The sequence below is a fragment of the Artibeus jamaicensis genome, unplaced genomic scaffold, assembly GCF_021234435.1.
Source record: "Artibeus jamaicensis isolate MK-2021 breed Jamaican fruit bat unplaced genomic scaffold, CSHL_Jam_final contig_464, whole genome shotgun sequence".
In the NCBI taxonomy this organism is placed as follows: Eukaryota; Metazoa; Chordata; class Mammalia; order Chiroptera; family Phyllostomidae; genus Artibeus; species Artibeus jamaicensis.
Window position 1 is genome coordinate 14,993,833 of NW_026521842.1, and position 19,010 is coordinate 15,012,842.

General features: G+C 40.9%; 2 protein-coding genes across 15 annotated transcripts in view; one reads left to right on the forward strand and one right to left on the reverse strand.

The window, feature by feature from the left end:
- LOC119063014 (IST1 homolog) lies at positions 1-17,231 on the reverse strand. Of its 10 annotated transcripts, none has more exons than XM_053666648.1 (10): positions 17,007-17,229; positions 14,161-14,199; positions 12,942-13,054; positions 9,843-10,023; positions 7,272-7,359; positions 6,694-6,777; positions 5,700-5,810; positions 2,575-2,754; positions 900-942; positions 1-427 (listed from the first exon to the last, which is right to left on the reverse strand). In XM_053666648.1, exons 3-10 carry the CDS (start codon positions 13,027-13,029, stop codon positions 240-242), a joined length of 963 nt encoding a protein of 320 aa, XP_053522623.1. In that variant the 5' UTR covers positions 13,030-13,054; positions 14,161-14,199; positions 17,007-17,229; the 3' UTR covers positions 1-239. The 10 variants fall into 10 exon arrangements, with proteins under 10 accessions (XP_053522623.1, XP_053522622.1, XP_053522620.1 ...); XM_053666647.1 differs by lacking the exon at positions 17,007-17,229 and adding an exon at positions 16,360-16,389; XM_053666645.1 differs by lacking the exon at positions 17,007-17,229 and adding an exon at positions 16,084-16,381.
- The window catches only part of ATXN1L (ataxin 1 like), a 14,923-nt gene continuing 12,382 nt past the window's right edge, over positions 16,470-19,010 (forward strand). For 3 of the 5 annotated variants that reach the window (XR_008391894.1, XM_037164043.2, XM_037164034.2), the window contains exons 1-2: positions 16,470-16,578; positions 18,485-18,549. The gene's annotated coding sequence lies outside the window, so the exon portion shown is untranslated. Of the gene's footprint in view, positions 16,579-18,484; positions 18,550-18,662; positions 18,774-19,010 lie in introns of all 5 variants that reach the window. The other 2 variants (XM_053666643.1, XM_053666644.1) reach the window with 2 other exon arrangements.

Here is a 19,010-nt window from a genome sequence, read left to right on the forward strand (position 1 = left end):
GTCATGAATGTTCATCAAAGAATTATAGAATTTCAAGAAACAGGAATAATTATATGATCATATGTATATGCACACGAAGAGAGACATATACACATTATTACAGACAGAGAACCACATGATTTAAGAGATGAAAGGAATTCTAAATGAGAAAACTTCAGACAGACACATCAATGGCCATATTAAAATCTGTGCACAAGAGCCCTAAGTCCCAGGCAAATACTCAATCTAGGACTAAGGAATTATGTGGCTTTCTTCAGCATTTCAAGTCTCCGGTCGAGATCTTCAAAATCAACTTCCTCCGAATCATAAGGGTCAATGGAAACGCTTGCTTGAGGTTTTACATCAGGCAAATCAGGCATAAAGTTATCGAAACCAATCTTGGTTCTTGATGCTGCCTTTGGAGAAGTTTCAGGGGTGGGTCCAGGACCTATTCATTTCAAAAAATGTGATTTAAAAAAAAAATCACACCAATATGTACTCCAGAATGAAATTCCTGTCTTAAAAACAATAGGCTATTATTGTTATTGAAAGAACAGTACATAGTATGGCTGGAAAACTAGACCATTCCCCCAACATGGAAATGGTGGTAATACATTGTGATAGTAATCTTCTACAAGGGTGGTCTGATTTTCTTAAAGGGCACAATTTTTCAAAACATGTGATAGGATGATCTAGTATAGTAGTGGTTTTAAAACTTTTTTTGAATTAAAGATGTTTCAGACCCTTATCAACTTTCCAAACTACTACTTAGCTACTACAAGTGAACATACTGTCATCCTAGTAAATCACTAATAAACTCCTCCCACCAATGGAGGAATGACTTGTCTTAGAACAACAGAAATATCTTTAATGAATATCAAGCAATATTACCAACTATTTCCAGAATTCCCTGTACTTACCAGGAACCAGTATAGGAAGCAAATTGTTCCGATAGGAGTCATTCTGAAAGAAAAAAATCACTGGGAAGCAACTGGTTTGAGTTTCCAACATATTTTTTCATAGTAAGCCTTAAAGAAATAGTTCTTAAAATTAACTTAAGTGAACTTTGTCACAATCAAGCTTCCTTCTTGTTTGAGATGAGGGTTTTTCCACCTTCTGGAAATCAGCCTCAGGAATGACTATGGGTTTGGCTTCTTCTGTCACATATGGCCTCATACAAGAATCAAGGAATCCTTTATATTTGAACCTAGAGACTACTTGTGAAAAAACACTTCACTTTAATAAAATCAGAGGACTCTATCTCCAACAAATAAGTGGCAAGAAAAAACAATGAAGTGGGAAGAAGGAAATATTAGAGATGAAAAGATTTAAGAGATACATCAACCAAATACAATGCATGGATCTTTTGGGATATGAATTCAACAGAATAACTGTAAAAATGCATTTTTGAGAAAATTAGAGAAATTTAATTTGGATTGAGTATTATACAATATTAAGAAATTATTTTTCATTGTGTTGGCTACCATAAAGACATTATTTTATATTATAAAAACAAAGGGGGCCTGGCTGGTGTGGCTCAGTGGACTGAGTGTCAGTCTGCAAACCAAAATGTTGTTGGTTCCATTCCCAGTCAGGGCACATGCCTTGGTTGCGGGCCAGGTCCCCAGTTGAGGGCGTGTGAGAGGTAACTGATCAATGTATCTCTCGCACATGATGTTCTCTCTCTAAAAGTAAATAAATAAAATCTTTAATAAAAAATAATCAATAAAAACAAAGGGTATATGTTAAAAATATATAGAGAAATATTTACAGGTGAAATTATATAATGTCTGAAATTTGCTTTAAATCCTTTCAGAACATTAGGAAGAAATAGATGAAATAAGAACAGCATAATATTGATAACTGTCAAAAATGAGTGATGCACATGTGAAAGTTTATTGTATCATTCTAATTTTGAATATGTTTAAATTTTCCATAAAGTTTTCTTTGTTTTATTTTTAAATCAGAGAACTTGCACTCCAAAAGCAGAAGCTGAGTAAGACACAAGGTGTTATTCAGACAAATAATTTCAACAAGGAAAATTAGAATTAAGTTATACCTGAAATACAAAATCTTTAAAAAAGAACTTTATGGGGTCAGAAATGAAAAGAATGACACAATTTGGTTTTGCTTCATACTGAAGGAACAAAGAGTAAAGAAGATTAATGTCTAGGGCTCTTTAGTTTTTACTTACCTGACTTCTCTAGATTTGTGTATGTACACAGTTATGAGATTTTTATCCTATTTTCAACATGAGAGTAAACTGTTCTCACTACATATAAATTGAATATATCTAATCTGAAACTTGAGTCTAAATCACTGTAGATTCAAGACTTCCAGATGTGTTCAGCTCATACAAGTGTTCTTTGTAGTCTATACTGTGGTATTGTCAAGCAGTTCATGAAAAGCTGTGTGTAGCCCTAGTCTCATGAATTCAGCATAAAAACACATCAGTTATAAGCTAATTATTACAAATATGCCCTGGCCTGGAAAACTTCACAAAGATCATTTTACCATCCAAAAGACCCATGTAGAAGTACTTTCTAGCAGTACTTAGAGCATCATTTCAGATTCAGTATCCTTAGCCATACAGACCTGTCTTTCACGAGGAAGGGATGAGGGACCAGGAACTGAGGACGGCACAGGTAAGGGCCATACTGGCAATGCCTGAAGTGGATCACCAGGTCCAGCTACAGTTCCACCTCCACTGCCATGGGCACCTTGCTTGACATCATCAGTAAATCCAACACTAACCAGGTCTGCTGGGGCTTCAGACTGAAACAACAGGGTAAGAATAATATTGGGTTCTCAATTTATTACGCATTTTTTATTGCATACCTACTACATGCCAAACACTCTTGGAAAGCACTGGGGAAAAAACCGTGCAAAGGAGACACGTTTCCTGCCCTCACGAAGCGGTGAGTCTAGTGTAAGTCAATGACAGTTAAAAGTAACCTTCAGGCTTTCTGGCCCTCACACCTCTTTGTCTCTGGTTCAATGACTGTGTTCTGAGTGTCTGAGGTCACACACTGGTACACCAATGATTAAGAGCTAGACATAAATATTCATAGAGATGTCTCCAAGAAAGTTTAGCAAATCTTCACAGTGGTAAACACTGGATTTACTCACTCATTTGCAAACTGTATTGACTACCTAATATAAACCAGGCACAGTACAGGGGACGGTACAATAAACGAAACAGAACGAAGTCCCTGTGCTCCTGTAGCCAATGATATTCCAGTAGGGAACACAGATAATAAATGAGATCACTAAGTGAACTGCATAGTGTGTTAGATAAAGATAGGAATGATGGAGAAAAATTATAAAGCAGAGAAAAGGGAAGAGGTGGACAGTTTAGAAACAATAGCCAGTAAGGGCCTCATACTGAAGGAAGTGAGGGAGGAGCCAGGCAGATAGTAGAGAACACAGAGTACAGGAGGTACAAAGGCCCTGAGGTGGGAGTCAGCTGTGTGTGTATGAAAAAGCATGAGGAGGTCAGCAGACAGTGTAGCCGAGGCAGAGTAAACTGGGGGAAAGTGGAAGGAATGAGGCCAGAGAGAAGAGGTGAGAGTAGGTATGGGCAGCCTCTTCAGTCACAGTGAAGCCGTTGCCTATTATTCTAAGTGAAATAAAAAGCCACTGGGGGATTTAAAAGCAGATGTGTGAAAAGATCTGACTTAGGCGATATTAACCACATCTCTGAAGGCAATATTGAACATCAATAAATGAGGAATAAGAGTAGAGAAGCAGAAAAACCACTTAACAGGCTCTTGAACCATCCAGGGAAGATATTATTGCAGGTTAGGCCAGGGTACTGTCAGCGAAGATGGTGAGAAGTGGCAGAATTGTGGATATATTTTGAAGGTAGGACTTGCCGAAGATTGTCTGGGGGCCAGCAGTTGTGAGAAAGGGGAGAGTCGAGGAAGACATTAAGATTCTTGCCCTCACACAGATTAACTGTAGAAGGAGTGGGCTCTTGAAAAGGGTAAGAGCACTATTAGACATGTGAAATTTGAAGTGTTTCTGAAATATCCAAGAAAAGATTTCAAGAAGGCGGGTGTACATATCAGTCTGGAGTTCATATCAGCTTGGAAGCCTTAGCTAGTGATATATGTGTAGAAGTCCTCCCCACGAAAATGGTGTTGAAAACCATGATGTTGGATAAAATCACCTAAAGAGTAGAGAAGAAAGAGCAGAGGTCCAAGGCTGAGCCCTTGGCAACATCTCTACTGGTATTTCAGGTGGCTTTTACTTCTTCACAGTCCCTTTTGGTATTATCTAGATATTCACAATACATCATTTTTCAACAAGCTATATAATTCTTTAGAAAAAGAAAAAATGGACAAGAGTCCCTATCAGGAAACCATCAGGAGCACAGCATCAGAAAAGACAAGTGTGACCCTTAATCCAACCCAGTGTGGTACATGCTGTCCCATCAAATGGAAGGCAGCAGTGTGGGAACACAGGACGGAACAGAGTTCCCTTGTAGCTTCATGCCTGCACTAAGCACAAGTTTGGCACGTGAGTGCAGGGACATCTTTTATAAAGAGGTTACCAGAGCCCTGACCAGGCAGCTCAGTGGGTTAGAGTGTTATCCAATATGCTAAGGTTGTAGGTTCAATCCCAAGTCAGGGCACATACGAGGAGCAACCAAGTGAATGCATAAATAAGTGGAATAAGAAATCAATGTTCTCTCTCTCTAAAATCAACAAATTAAAAAAAGAAGTTAACAGAGATAACTTTATCAATTGCTAAAATAAGTCACTCCCCATATGAGATGATTTGAGAGACGTTAGGGAGATACCCTCTGGCCCTAAAATAGTCGCTGACCACCTTTTGGAAGCTTAATGCATCCTCTGTGGCAATGATGATGATAAAGAGCAAAACTTCATGACATTCGTGATGGGCCAGCATCGCATTTAAATTCCTTGTACATGTTAATTAGAGCATTTAATCATCTCAAGAAACTTAGATCTGTTAATAACCATTAATTATTATTATCCCCCTCCTTTTATTTATTGATTTTAGACAAAGGAAAAGAGAGGGAGAAACATCAATTTGTTGTTCTGCTTGTTTATGCATTTATTGGTTGCTTCTCGTATGTGCCCTGATCAGAGATGGAACCCACAACCCTGGCATATTGCAATGATGTTCCAACCAACTGAGCTACCCAGCCAGGGCCTTATCCTCCTTCTTACAGTGCAGAGAACTGAGTCATTGAGAGACTAAGTCAACTTGCCTGAGATCTCACGATTAGTAAAAGGAGGAGCTAGGATCTGAATATGGGTCATTTCACTACTGAACTTAACACCCTTAAGCAAGACTAAATGATAGTGCCTTGTGCCTTTAGATCTTGTAACCTGTGTTCTAGATCTTTAATAAAGATCCCTTTATTAAAATATAACATATCCACAGGATAAAGTTGAGCTCTTAAGCACTAAAACTGTTTTTCACACTTCTGTATATAACACTTTAGGTACCTTCACCTTTCTTTTCCATTTCACTGTTAACAACGTAGAAGGGTCATCTGATAGTTATCAGAAGTCAAACTCTGTTAGGAAAAGTATGTGGGCAGACAAAAGGTACAAACTACCTGATTTACAATCCTGACAGACATAGCTATCCTGAGAGCCACATTCCTAAGTAGAAAAAAAAAAATCTCCTAGTGCACAAGAGAAATCTCAGCTTTAAATCAAGTCTCCCTTTTTGAAAGTACTCACCATAATTGTTGCCTTGGATTTATATGGCACATTATAGTTCTTAGCAATTTCTATCAGGTACCGTTCCACTAGAACCTGGGGCAGAGTGTCCACATTTAGTTTACACATGAGCTGTAAAATAAAGAACATAACCAAGTTGGTCACACTCACACCTACAAAATAAGAAGCAGAAAGAGTTTAGCTGGTCTTTCACTTCTGCATCAGTGTTCTTCATCTTTCTAGTCACTGTTATTTAAGATGTACGATTGTAGAAGGATAATTACCTTGGCAACAACAAGGAGGGAATCCTCCTTGTATCCTAAGACAGCCCTTTCCTGGGGTGAAGGCCCCTCAAACCAAATAGAGTAAGAGGAAGAAAATAAACATAAGGAAAATATTTTCTGACTTCATGATAAGTATTTGAATTATGTCAGAGGTGATATTCAACATATACAACAACCAGTGCAGTGAGGCACTAACCAATTAGAATGGATACCCTGAATGAGGAGAATGTCCACCAGCCTGAACCAGCTACTTCAGCCAGAATTCTGTGGCCAGCTGAATGTCAGTCCTGAATTATGTAAGATGTTCAAAAGTTGAAACTTCAAAGTTTCATTAACATCTTTTCTACTACTAGGCCAGTTACATTTAAGAAAATGTATGTTTTCTTAAGAAAAAATCAGCTCAGTTTTCTTGACTCGTTTTTTTTTAATTGAGGTAACATCGGCTAATAACAGACAAGTTTCAGGTGTAGAACATGATAATTCGATACCTGTATACATTATAGCATCCTGACCATCAAAAAGTCTAGTTTCCATGTGTCACCATATATGTGACTCCCTTTGAAAGAACCGAGTTCCCTAATTTAAGATCTTTATCCAACTCTCTCTACCTCCAAGGCAAAAATTACTTCTACACATCTTTCATTCTGCACAGAATTATATGCTTTCAGTTTTCTCAGCTTTTCCCAGACTTCTTGGTTTCAAAGAATATGTGTCTCTGGAAATGGTACTACCCGAGGGCTGACAGTTCCAATCTCACTGGTTCGACACAGTTGACCATATTCTTGGCTGTACTTTGCACACAGCTGATTAGATACCTGCAGTAAACCATCACCAGGAAAGAAACATAGGCAAAATTGATTACGTTATGGCAGATTTGCTTTAGATAAAGAATCACTGAGAGCAAAAATCACTTTCATGTTTCCTCAATGGAATCACATTCTTTTAACATCGAACAGCATTAAAAATAAAATAAGCCCTTTGTTTAATTTTTAAGTATCTAATAAATGTAAAACTTAAAACCTCTCATTCTAAACACCTTGTAAATTATGATACCCCTTCTCCCACAAAAGAAATACAGTTTCAAGTTTTGGGGGTTTTGTTAGGTAATGTTCCCCACCACCCCACCATTGTCATTAAAAACAATATTTATTTTTCATTTAAAGACTAACAGAAGAAAAAACTTTTTTTGGTTATCCTTTATGAAAAGAAAGAACCCCCCCCCAAGTAATCCTACAAGTCTAAATGAGTCACATTAGGGATACCCTCATTTACAACCATAGCACAGGCAGTTAAAACTCATCAAACTCACTATTTTCAATTCAGGCACTTCCGACTGGAGTCGAGGAGCAGCCCAGATAAGTGTAGACACAGATTCAGCCAGACCGGAATCCAGCTCCCTAGGGAAAGCACACGATTATGAAAATCAGGGCTTTCTGTTCCCCCCTTTTCCCCATTTCAAAGGCAGCCCATGGACAGTGTGAAAAAGATAATGTCGAAATAAAACATTTTACACTGAAATTAGAATATAAACTTCTATGTACATATAGGTATATTAAAGTATATATATATATACACACATACATGTGTATGTTTATACACACAGAAATACATATCAATATACATATATAAACTGAAAGGAGATATACCAAAAATTCTTATCTCCAGATTTGGTGATTATGGATTCTTTTTGTCTGTATTTTCCAACTTTTCTTTCCTTTTTAAAAATATATCTTTTTATTTTATTGACTATGCCATTACAGTTGTTCGATTCCCCCCCTTCATTCCCCTCCACCCTGCACACCCCTCCTCCACCATCCCCCCCCTTTAGTTCAGGAACACGTGTCTCAAGTTCTTTAGATTCTGTATTTCCCCTACTATTCTTACCCTCCCCCTATCTATTTTCTATCTACTGTCTATGCTACTTATTTTCTGTACTTTCTCCCCCCTTCTCCTTCTCCCACTCCCCTGTTGCTAACCCTCCATGTGATCTTCATTTCTATGGTTCACTCCTGATCTAGCTGTCCTCTTAATTTGCTTTTGTTTTAGGTGTGGTTGTTGATAACTGTGGTTTGCTGTCCTTTCACTGTTCATCTTTTTTATCTTCTTTTTCTTAGGTAAGTCCCTTTAACATTTCATATAATAAGGGCTTGGTGATGATGAACTTCTTGAATTTGACCTTATCTGAGAAGCACTTTATCTGTCCTTCCATTCTAAATGAAAACTTGCTGGATAGAGCAATCTTGGTTGCAGGTCTTTGGATTTCATGACTTGGAATACTTCTTTCCAGACCCTTCTTGCCTGTAAGGTCTCTTTTGAGAACTCAGCTGACAGTCTGATGGGAACTCCTTTGTAGGTGACTGTCCCCTTAGCTCTTGCTGCTTCTAGGATTCTCGCCTTCATTTTAATCTTGGCTAATGTAATTATGATGTGCCTTGGTGTGTTCCTTCTTGGGTCCAACTTCTTTGGGACTCTCTGAGCTTCCTGGATTTCCTAGAAGTCTATTTCCTTTGCCAGAATGGGGAAGTTCTCTTTTATTATTTGTTCAAATAAGGTTTCCACTCGTGACTGTTCCTCTTCCCCTTCTGGTACTCCTATAATTCGGATGTTGGAACGTTTAAAGATGTCCTGAGGTTCCTAAGCCTCTCCTCATTTTTTTGAATTCTTGATTCTTCATATTTTTCTGTTTGGTCATTTTTTCCTTCCTTCTGGTCTGCTCCCTTGATTTGAGTCCCAGTTTCCTTTCCATTACTTTTGGTTTCCTGTGTATTTCCCTTCATTTCAATTAGTTTAGCCTTCATATGTTTCTCTAATTTGTGACTAAAATCAACCAGTTCTGTGAGCATCCTGATCACCAGTGTTTTGAACTGTGCATTTGAAATTTGGCTATTTCTTCATCGCTTAGATTTATTGGCTCTGGGGCTCTGAGTTGCTGTTGAGCCATGTTTTGATCTGTTTGTGCCTGTTAGGTATGAGGAGCAGAGCTTTAGTTGTTTACCAGGGGGGGGCCACCCAGGTCGCTGGTTTGTGACACTGTATGTGGGGGCGGGGTCAGAGAGGGAGCAATGGCAGTCCTCTCCACTCACCCCAACCAGTTTACCTGAGTGCAAATATGTGAGCCCGCTGCCCTGCGCTGGGGCCTGCGCGGTCTGTCTCAAGTTTGTCTCTTCGCTGGTTTATCTGCACACAAATGCGCAACCACAGACAGCCCACCGCGCTGTGCCTTCCCTGGGTCTGCCTGTAGCTACCCCGAACCTAGGATCCGCACCCTCCGCTGCCTGTGCACCGCCCGGGTTGGGGGATCTTTTCTGCCTGACCCGCTCCACTGCTGGCTTCACCACTCTCACTGGTTTAGCTGAGCGGTTCGTTGTTTTCAGACTCCGATTGTTCGGTTTTCTGTGGTTTGGTTGCGTTTATTGTTGTTAAAACTTTATTATTTTTAGATTTGGTTGTGCGAGGAAGCAAAGTGTTTCCACCTACGCCTCCATCTTGGCGGAAGTCCCTCTCCAACTTTTCTCTTCATTTTTTTATTGTTCATTACAGTAGTCCCCATTTCCCCTCCATAACTCTCCTCCTGTCCAATTTTTGTATTGTAAGAAAAAAGACATCTATTCGGTTTTTATAAAAATGATTCTTTGGACTGCCATATTTCCTCAAGCAGACACAAAATACTTTGTATTTTTCAATTTATCTACAGCAATAAAAAAGCCATCTGTTTGGTTTTTAAAAATGGCTCTTTGGACTGTCATATTCTGTTCAAGCAGACACAAACTACTCTGACACAGTCCGGACAAGTTAAAGCCCACCCTCTCCCTCACCAGGTGGTAGCGATGTCCTGTCACTCCTTTGAGCCTGAAAAATAATCAAGTTCAATAGGTCTCACTTTGTGGTCTGGATTAGGCCAAACCGGGCCAGCAGCAGGTTGCAGTACAGCTCCAGGATCTCCATGGCCTCCACGAGGTAGTCTTCCCGTATAATGTGCTCCACTCGGATCCGAGCTCGCTCGTCTTTCCCAGCAGCCAGGTAGTCAGCAATCTCTTTCCTTGCTTTCTGGGCCTGCTCAGCTGCAGTACAAAGCATACACATAGAAAACTAAATATGCAAAGAGCAGTTTGTTAAATAAAAAGGCAGGTTGCACAGTAGTGTGAAATAATGTTTTTATAAAAACTAATAACCAAACAAAAACACACACTTAAGGTATACCATTGATGCATAAAAGTGCTCAGTGTATCACATTAGTTCAGTGGTCATCAAAGCATCATCCCCAGATCAGCAACGGCTGCATCACCTGGGAACTAGTTAGAACTGCAGATTCTTGGAGCCAACCGCAGCAATACTGAATCAGAAGCTCTGGAAGTAGAGTCCAGCACTCGGTGTTTGAACCAGCCCTCTGGATTCTGACCCCTTTTACAGGCTGAGAACCACTGCTGCAGGGGGTGCTTGGACTGGTGATCTTTATTGTATTCTTTCAGCTCACCTTTATTTTCTAAAATGTTCTATAGTGAACATTCATTGTTTTTGTAATAAAAAGATTAGTTATTTGAAAAAGGAGAATGATGTCATGCTATGCATTTTGGAAAATGTTTTCATATACACAACGCTGTTTGATCCCCACACCACCTGTGTGAGGTTTATATGTGATGTGCATTTTACAGCTGAGAAAATTGAGACTCTGGGAGGTAAAGTGGCTTTCCCATGGTCACATGACTTCAAGTAGCTGGTTGAATTGAAAATTAAGGCCACATCTTCAGACTTGCACATAACTATGTTTTTCTACTACGTTACATGGTAAAATGAACAAGTAGAGTCATGCAGGAGACGTAACAACTGTGACCTGTCCCATTTGTCATCCACTGCCACAAGTAATGTCTTATTCCTTTGACTTATCAACTAATGACCAAGCCTGGGAAAATAGGCTTTTCACAAGTCGGGAAAACCTGAACCTCCTAATTATATACTCTGTCTGTCTGCCATACCCTAAAATTGATGCTCACCGTGTCATCATGAATAGACAGTTACTCTGTCATTGCAAAGAAATCTTTATATGAAACTATATTTGAATCTGAAAAATACACATAAACCTCAGTGCTTGGAAGGTTGCTTAGCCAAGTCCAGGATGGGGCAATGTTCTTTGCCCTAGACATTGAGGGGAAAAGAAATTACAGGAAAGCTGGACTTATTTCAGATAAATGCTAAACTGCTATTACATCAATACTAATAACAACAAACATTTATTGTGTGTCCAACTTATAGTCTGTGTTACAAATAGAACCCTGGAAGGTCAAGATTATCATCTCCTTTTTAAAAGCAATCAATTCAGGTAAGACAGAATCCATTAGCTTTATTTATCTCAGATCACTCAGGCACTTCATGTTGAAATTTCTCCATTTGTAAAAAGAGTATAAAATTTGTCTGGTTAATAAGATGTGTCACTAGATTATGAGGATCAAATAAAAGAACATGTAGGGCACTAACAGGTGTGGCTCAGTGGACCGAGCACTGGCCTGTGGACCAAAAGGTTTCCAGTTTGATTCCAGGTCAGGGCACCTGCCTGGGTTGTAGGCCAGGTCCTGGTTGGGGGCATGTGAGATACAACCGATCAGGAAATTCGGGAAACACCTTTCATGCATTGGTGCTTCTCTCCCTCTCTTTCTCCCTCTCCTCTCTCTAAAAATAAATAAACAAAAAATTTTATTTTTAAAAATTTTAAAAGATTTTACTTATTTATTTTTAGAGAGAGGGGAAGGGAGGGAGAAAGAGAGAGAGAAACATCAGTGTGTGGTTGCCTCTCACTTGGTCCCCCACTGGGGACCTGCCCCGCAACCCAGGCATGTGCCCTGACTAGGAATCAAACTGGCAACCCTTTGGTTTGCAGCCTGTGCTCAATCCATTGAGCTATATCAGCCAGGGCCCAAAAAAATTTTTTTTAAGGAACATGTAGGCATGCATTTTAAAGCTCACAAGTTCCATATACATCATCAATATCATCCTCACCGTTCATGGTAACAAGATGGGAAACACAGGGTTTGCCTAAATTTTATTTATTTTGGGTACTTTCCTTAAGACCCTATCATCTAAGTAATGCCCAAAGATCCTCTGCCAACACTTGGCTAAGTGAGCCAGAATCAATTTGGAAGTTTGAGTAACCACCCTCTCTACCAATAGATTTTAGTAATTCAATAGTAAATAGTACCATTTACAGAGCGCTTAGAAAATGCATTTACAGGCAATAGTTATTTCACCTGAAACCCCCTCATAATCAGAAATCATCAGTTTTTCAGTTCATTGAGAAGTTTATCATTCCTGTCACCCACTGGAATGAGGAGAAAGCAAAAGGCAATAGAAAATAAGTTGGACTTAAGGAAGACAACACCTATTCCCTCTCTGCATGAATGTAATACACTTGAGCTGCCACCTGGCAGAAGAAACAGCACTGGGGTGGGGGGAGGGTTGGCTGTTTGAAAAAGGGTAAGGAAACCCTTCCAGGAAAATTTGCCTGGAAGCTCAAACTTAATAGCTACTGCACATTTGAATACAGTTTGACTAGATAAAGTTCTCTGCCTCAGTGGAGAGAAGTCCAGTAATTGGGACGTTGTTTTGCATTTTAAACCTTTGGAAATATGTTTTAAAAATTCAACTTCTAATTTTGAGATCATTGTAGAGTCACATGAAGTTTATAAGAAGTAACACAGAGAGATCCAGAGTACACTTTACTCAGTGTTCCCCAGCCGTAACATCTTGCAAAACCACCATGTCGATATCAATTCAGTCAAGATACAGAAGTGTCTTTGGACATTTATAAATGACTTGATCACTATAATAATCATTCCCACATTCCCACCAGTCGAAAATATTATTTAAAATTCCAAAGCTGGTGAGGAAGGTCTTAGGAGATATGGCCCTGGGCTGGGGGCAGTGGTGAGAAGATTTCGCAGAGATCCGAGAGGCAGCTGGCTGGGCTGCCTGGAGTATCACTACTCACTTTTCTTTCTCTCCAGGAGTTTTAGGTGACTGACAGCCAGTTGCAAGTTGGCCCGAAGGCGATCAGCTTTGAAGGCAGAACTGAACATGATTTTATCACAAGGCACAGCAACTCTGAGGAAGTTTCCCAGAGAAAGAGATAGCTGTCAGTGTTAAGGAAGCTGTGGTTTCTCAACATCCATTTTATTCATTCAACAAGCCCCATGCAATGAACCCCTGACTGCTTAGTAATGGCCCGGGTGCACTTGCTTCTCTGTGGAGCAGACACCCCCCAGATATGACTCTTGCAATTCAAGTAGGGGTTAGGTTTCCTCTAGGTTATTTCAATAGTCAGTGGTTTTACTGAAATTTTTGAGAATTCTGCAGGAAGTTGCTGACAGACGTGAAAGTCTTTAGCCAGTGTCTGAGGAAGCAAACAACAAAGGGAGATTCCCCTCCTCAAAGGACATACTAGTCACATATGGAGAAATTATAAGACCTCCTTCTAAATAAAATATTAATGCATTTGAAAGGAAAATCCCATCAGAAGAGATCACACAACATTAAAAGCATGTGGAAATGAGGACACAGAATTGTTCAGAAAAGTAGATAAAACACAAACTTAAAAATGACACATTTCTACATTTGGACGTCTAGAAAAGCTTTTGAAAAATAATCTAATGCCAGATGTGAATATGTTCCCAGGGAAAGCTAAATCTACTAAGTATTTGGATACTTTCAGTGTATGCTTGAGGTTTGTTGTTTTCTGCCTTTGGTATTCAAAGATGAAATTCCTTTCCTAAAATGATACCTTTACACACTGAAACATACAAGCAGGAACATGCGACTAGGAAAAACGCCACCTCCTCCCCTTGTTACGAACACATGCTTTCCCAAGTTACCAGTAAATTCTCTCTGGTTTGATCCCTTAACATCAAATAGAAAGCTGGGAGAGCTGGACTGCTGTCTGAGCTTTCCCTGCCTGTAGTACAGGTCAGGAAAAACCACGAAGAGGAAACAGGTGACACAGAGATCTGGTTTGAAACTCCTGCCTGCTCAAGGAGAATAACTAGCAAGGCAGGGTTGGGTGGTTGTTTTCCTACCAACAGGGCAGCTCAAGCTCTCCCTTTGCACCAATCCAATCTACATGCATCAGAGGAATTCAGTAGGAATCCAGGGAAAGAAAAGAGATGGAAAAAACATTGAAGCTTAACCCCTTATTCCCCAAATATCCCAAATACCTTTAAAAATCTCCTTTTGGTTCATCAGTTCTTAAAACTCTGCGGAAAAAAAAACACAACAAAACTCGGTGACATAAAATGAAGGACTTTCAGATGAGACTGAAAACAGAGAGCAAACAGGTTAACCAGATGAGAGGAGAAGTGAGGAAATGGGGGCAAAAGATTTACAAAGGGCAGCTTCCCCACGTGGGATATTTTTGGGACATTCAACAACTATTTCCTGAGCCAGTCACAGTGTTTAAGACCCGAGTTTACTTAGTATAAATAACTTAAATAATTATCCAGATACTAGAGAATAATAGATTTTTAGAAAAATAAGGTAACTTATTTTAGTGTCTTAAATCTAGAAACCATGTTAGTTTACTTATCACTAATGTTCCTGTCAAACTGACACCCTGGCATTTCCTACCATTAGTATGTACAACCAAAGAAATCAGGATGGCTTGGAGCAAAGACTTCTGAAAACAGGACACAGCGGAGATATGACCCACCCTCCTGGGTCTGCAGCACCAAACCAGGAAATCACCTGTTTCACCAATCAGAACGTCCTGTTTTTATTTTTTTAATGAGACACGCCTTTGCACCACGTAATTGTGTTGATGGATGGTAGTCAAAAACCCTTTTTTGCTTGCATCCACCTGTGTTTGTTCTTTCAACCTTGCCTGAAAAGCAGATCTATGACTGTGTACCTTGATCTGGGAGAAATTGGCTATCCTTGAGTACACCTGGATGGTTCAAGGGTGTCTGTCAGTTTTGTAGTTTTAACACCAGTGAGCAAGCTAAGCAATGAACTAGAATCCAGAATGCCAGTTAGTGCTAAAACAGAATCGCCGAGAAAAAAGACCACAGGACTTCCTGTTTGGCCAAACAGAGAAGGAAGGTGACTATCATGAATAATATTAATGTTCATGAAGCAAAGCCCTTTGATTCAGAAGGCTACAGATCAGAAGCTTCACTATGTTTCACCCACTGGTGCGTGTGTTTGGAGTTTAATAATTTTGATGATTCTTTGTGCCCATCAAGGTGAAAAAATATCAAAATTGAGATCTAAGAATTGCCTTAAAAGAATCTTAGAGGTCATATACCTTATTTGCATTTTAAATTACTCCTTTTAATATTTCTAAGATAATATTCTTAAGAAAATCCAAACAATAAGTCCCTTTTGTTCCCTTTGGCTACCACCCAATTCCACTTTTCTCTCCCAAGATAACCAATGTTAACTGTTACACGTCCTTTCACTTCTTTTCTGTAGGTACAAAAATATATGCAACTATGATGATGTACATTTTTTATTTTTTTCACTTAAAATGTTTAAAGATCTCTTCAATCTACATTTTACTCCCACACCTTCATTTAGTTTAAATCTAAATCTAAAGTAGTAAACCCAAATCTAAAGTAGTAAAATGACTTTCCTAAGGCTAGATAGCTACAGAATAGGTACCAGAGCACAGCCAGTACTTTTAAAATCAGACGAAAATTATTTATTGAACAGTTTGCAGAAACTGAAAAAACTACACTCAGAATTCAATCTCTCCAACAGTTAAACTTATTGATTCTCAGTTAGTTTGTTTTTTAGTTTGCAGAAGTTTTTTTTTTTTTTTACATAGGTGTAATGGAAGCACAAATTCAAATGGTAATTTTTTTTCAGTTAACATAAGTTCATGTTACTATTAAGTTGACTCAACGGGCAACGAATTGAGACCTAATATTTCATCAAGTAGGCAAGCCCTCTTTCCACCAAACTAAGCTGCTTCCCACTGTACTAAACCTCTTCCTCTAACTTTTCAGACTTTGAGTCTCCCACTACTTCTTTCACCTTCCCCTAGATCCTGGATCTGGTCCATCCTCCTCTCCCTCAGAGGCCTGTCTCAATTCACATAGAGCTCCCATCTTCACCCCTGGGCTCCAGAGGGATCTCCTTACTCTCCTGGGATCGGGTGGCCTCGGGATTCCTTGAGGTTCCCAAAAGGAGGCTTCATTAATCAGACCCAGGAAGAGCAGGCAATGAGGGTGGCTGACCGCCATGCCCCAGAGCTCTGCTTAGGAACCCCCAGAATATCCTGGAGTGGAAAGACTGCGGAGTCATTGAGGGATCAAGGTGAAGGGTCCCGGCTCAGCCCTATTCGCGTGACTCAGTGGTAAGATTTCACTTTTCCTTCGGAGCGGGCGCCGACGGCCACTCGCCGGTGTCGAACCCACCCTCCCCGCGGGTTCTCCTGGGCGTCATTCTCCGGCCCAGGAATGACGCCATCGCCCCGCGCCGGGGGCGGGGCGCGCGTTACGTCATCTCCGGGCGCCCGACTCGGGGGTGGGGGTGCTGGGTGTGGGGCGGCTCCGGGGCCGGGGATGGCGGCGGCCGCTATAGCGGCGGCTCCGGGACGAGCGGGAGGAGCCCGAAGAGCGCCGTGAGATGGGCCGGTGAGTGTCGCCGGGAGTGGGGGCCGCCTGGCCGGCCTCACTGAGGCCTGCTTGGCCTGGGCTCAGAGCTCCGGAGGAAGTGGCCCCCCGGACCCCGTTGCCCCCTCGAACCGCGGACCGAGCGAGCGAGAGGCCGCGCCTAGACCCCCGCGCACTTCTCTCTGACCCAGTCCAGAGGGTGGTCTCGGTCTCCGGTGACCCCGCGGCTCTGTCCCCACTGGCCGGAGTGTCCGAGTGCTTGGGGCGGGAAGGGGCCCCCAAACAAGGAAGCATCACCTGCGGACCCTAGCTAGCCCCTGCTCCTCTGCTTGGAGGGTCGACCCCCCGCCACCACTCTCTAAACGTTGAATTCCCAATTTCGAGCCCTATCCTTTTTGGAGCAAAGATTGCGAGATCACAAGAAACCAGAACCCCTAGTATCTTCCGACCTCCTCTCTGGCGGGCGCACCTCTCGCCTTCACCGAATCCTGATCTCTAGCAGGGTTCAGCTTTTTGATTCCTTGGTTCTGCTGGCAGCGCTGGCAACTCTCTGGAACATCCCTCTTCCCCGTTAGCTCGGTTAGGGTAGCAAGCTACGTCTTCTCCTTTTGAAACCCTCATCGAGCCCCTCCAGAGCCTGAGGTTTCAGGTTCCGAAATGTGTTTTGCGTTGTGGGAACCTGGTACACAGGCTTGGCTCTTTGTTGTCATTCCGCAGACCTTTTGCCTCTTTCGGTCCTTTTATTAGCTTGTGTTTGGCTAACCCTTCAGTGACCTAGAGGCAGGTTTTCTTTAATGTGTTAGTTGCAGGAAGCAAGAATTATTCTAGGGCTGAAGATGGGACCCCCATTTTTTGTGAGAATGATGAAGAAAGCTAACTGCTTTTCATTTGCTGGAAGCACCAGCAAAGGAATACAGGACTTGTGCCTGCTGTGTAATTTGTGTTTGTGGAATGAGGACTTACTTCCCACCTTGTTTTTCTCTCATCACCTTTTTGGGTACGTCTGCACCTTGTCAATCTCAAGAGATAAACGTTGCCTTTAGTTTGGTTTGAGGCTTGCGGTGTTCTCTGGGATTTGGACAGGACAGTGGGTAGCTTCTCAAGAGTACTGGTCAGTCCTGCTTTTTCTGTTTTCAGAGATTAAAACTCTGTTCTTCAGTGCTTGATGTTTCTGGCATGTGTGGATTCAGATATTGATAATTTAGCACAAGTTTTGTTGCCCATTGTTAGCTACACGAGAACCAAGGGAATGTTTTAAATTGACATTCCCTGAAGGGAATGTCTTACCTGATTCGGCACTCGGTACAAAGTTGTCACTCACAAAATTTTACACACAGAGGGGAGACCTTTATTTTCACTCTGAAAATCTGTTAATAAGGCTTCCCCTTGAGTGACTCCCCCTTGACCTCTTTTTCTGCCCCAGAAACATAAATAATCGCTCTTTTTCCTCTAGTGCTGCTTTTCTCATTTAAGTAACCTCCACAACCGTGTTTTCATCAGCCCTGAATAAAAATGAAATCTGTGAAGTTCATTTTTCCTGCTTCCCTTGGTTCACATGGAAACAATGTTGAGTCTTCCACTTTATTTGTACATTTACCTGAAATTGGGATTGGAAGTAAAGTTGACCTTTGGGAAATAGGTACAGCTAGAGAATGAAGAATATGATGTTAAAGAAAACAATGAGATTTGACATGGAAATTTTTTTCCAGGGATGTCTTCCTACAAATTAGAGTTTAAGATCTGGCTTTTCCTCTGTTTAACTGCTCGGGCACTGAGGATACATGTGCTGTTAACCTCTAAAGAAGAGGACAAAACAGGAACTCAGGAATTTGATGTCTTTGTAACTTCAGAGTTACTTTTCTTGATGACCCTGGAGAGGGGTCAAGGCAAGGCTCCTGCTTACTTTTCTTCTATGTCCGACTTCCAGGCGTCCACGCCAGCCGGAAAGACACTGCTCACTACAGCTGCTCAGAACCACCACTGAAAGCTCAGGTAATGTAGGTGCTTTGGATAACTTGTTGCAAAAACAAAAACAAAAACAAAAATCTGGAAGTCAACAACAGTGGAAAAACAGAACAGAGTGTAATATAGAAATCTCTTTTCAGATCCAGAGAACTGGAGCCTGATTGGAAGATATAGGTGACAAAGTTCATATGCACTGAAGTGTTCAGACCAAAAAGATACTTTATGACAATGGACAAAAGCATGTATGGAAGGTGACAACAAGAGAAAGGGGAGATCTTTCTTACTGACCATTCAGACCTAAGATAGTAACAAATACGCATGTTCAGAGGAATGGAATTGGAATTTTAGGAAGCGGCGCCTAGCACAGACCTGCAGTGGAAAAGGAGCCACTGACAAAACAAAAGAAAAAAGAAAGGGAGCGAGTGAGTGAAGAAGGCAAACTGAAGGTAGTTCATGTGAGGAAAAGAAGTCTGTGCAACAGTAGAAGA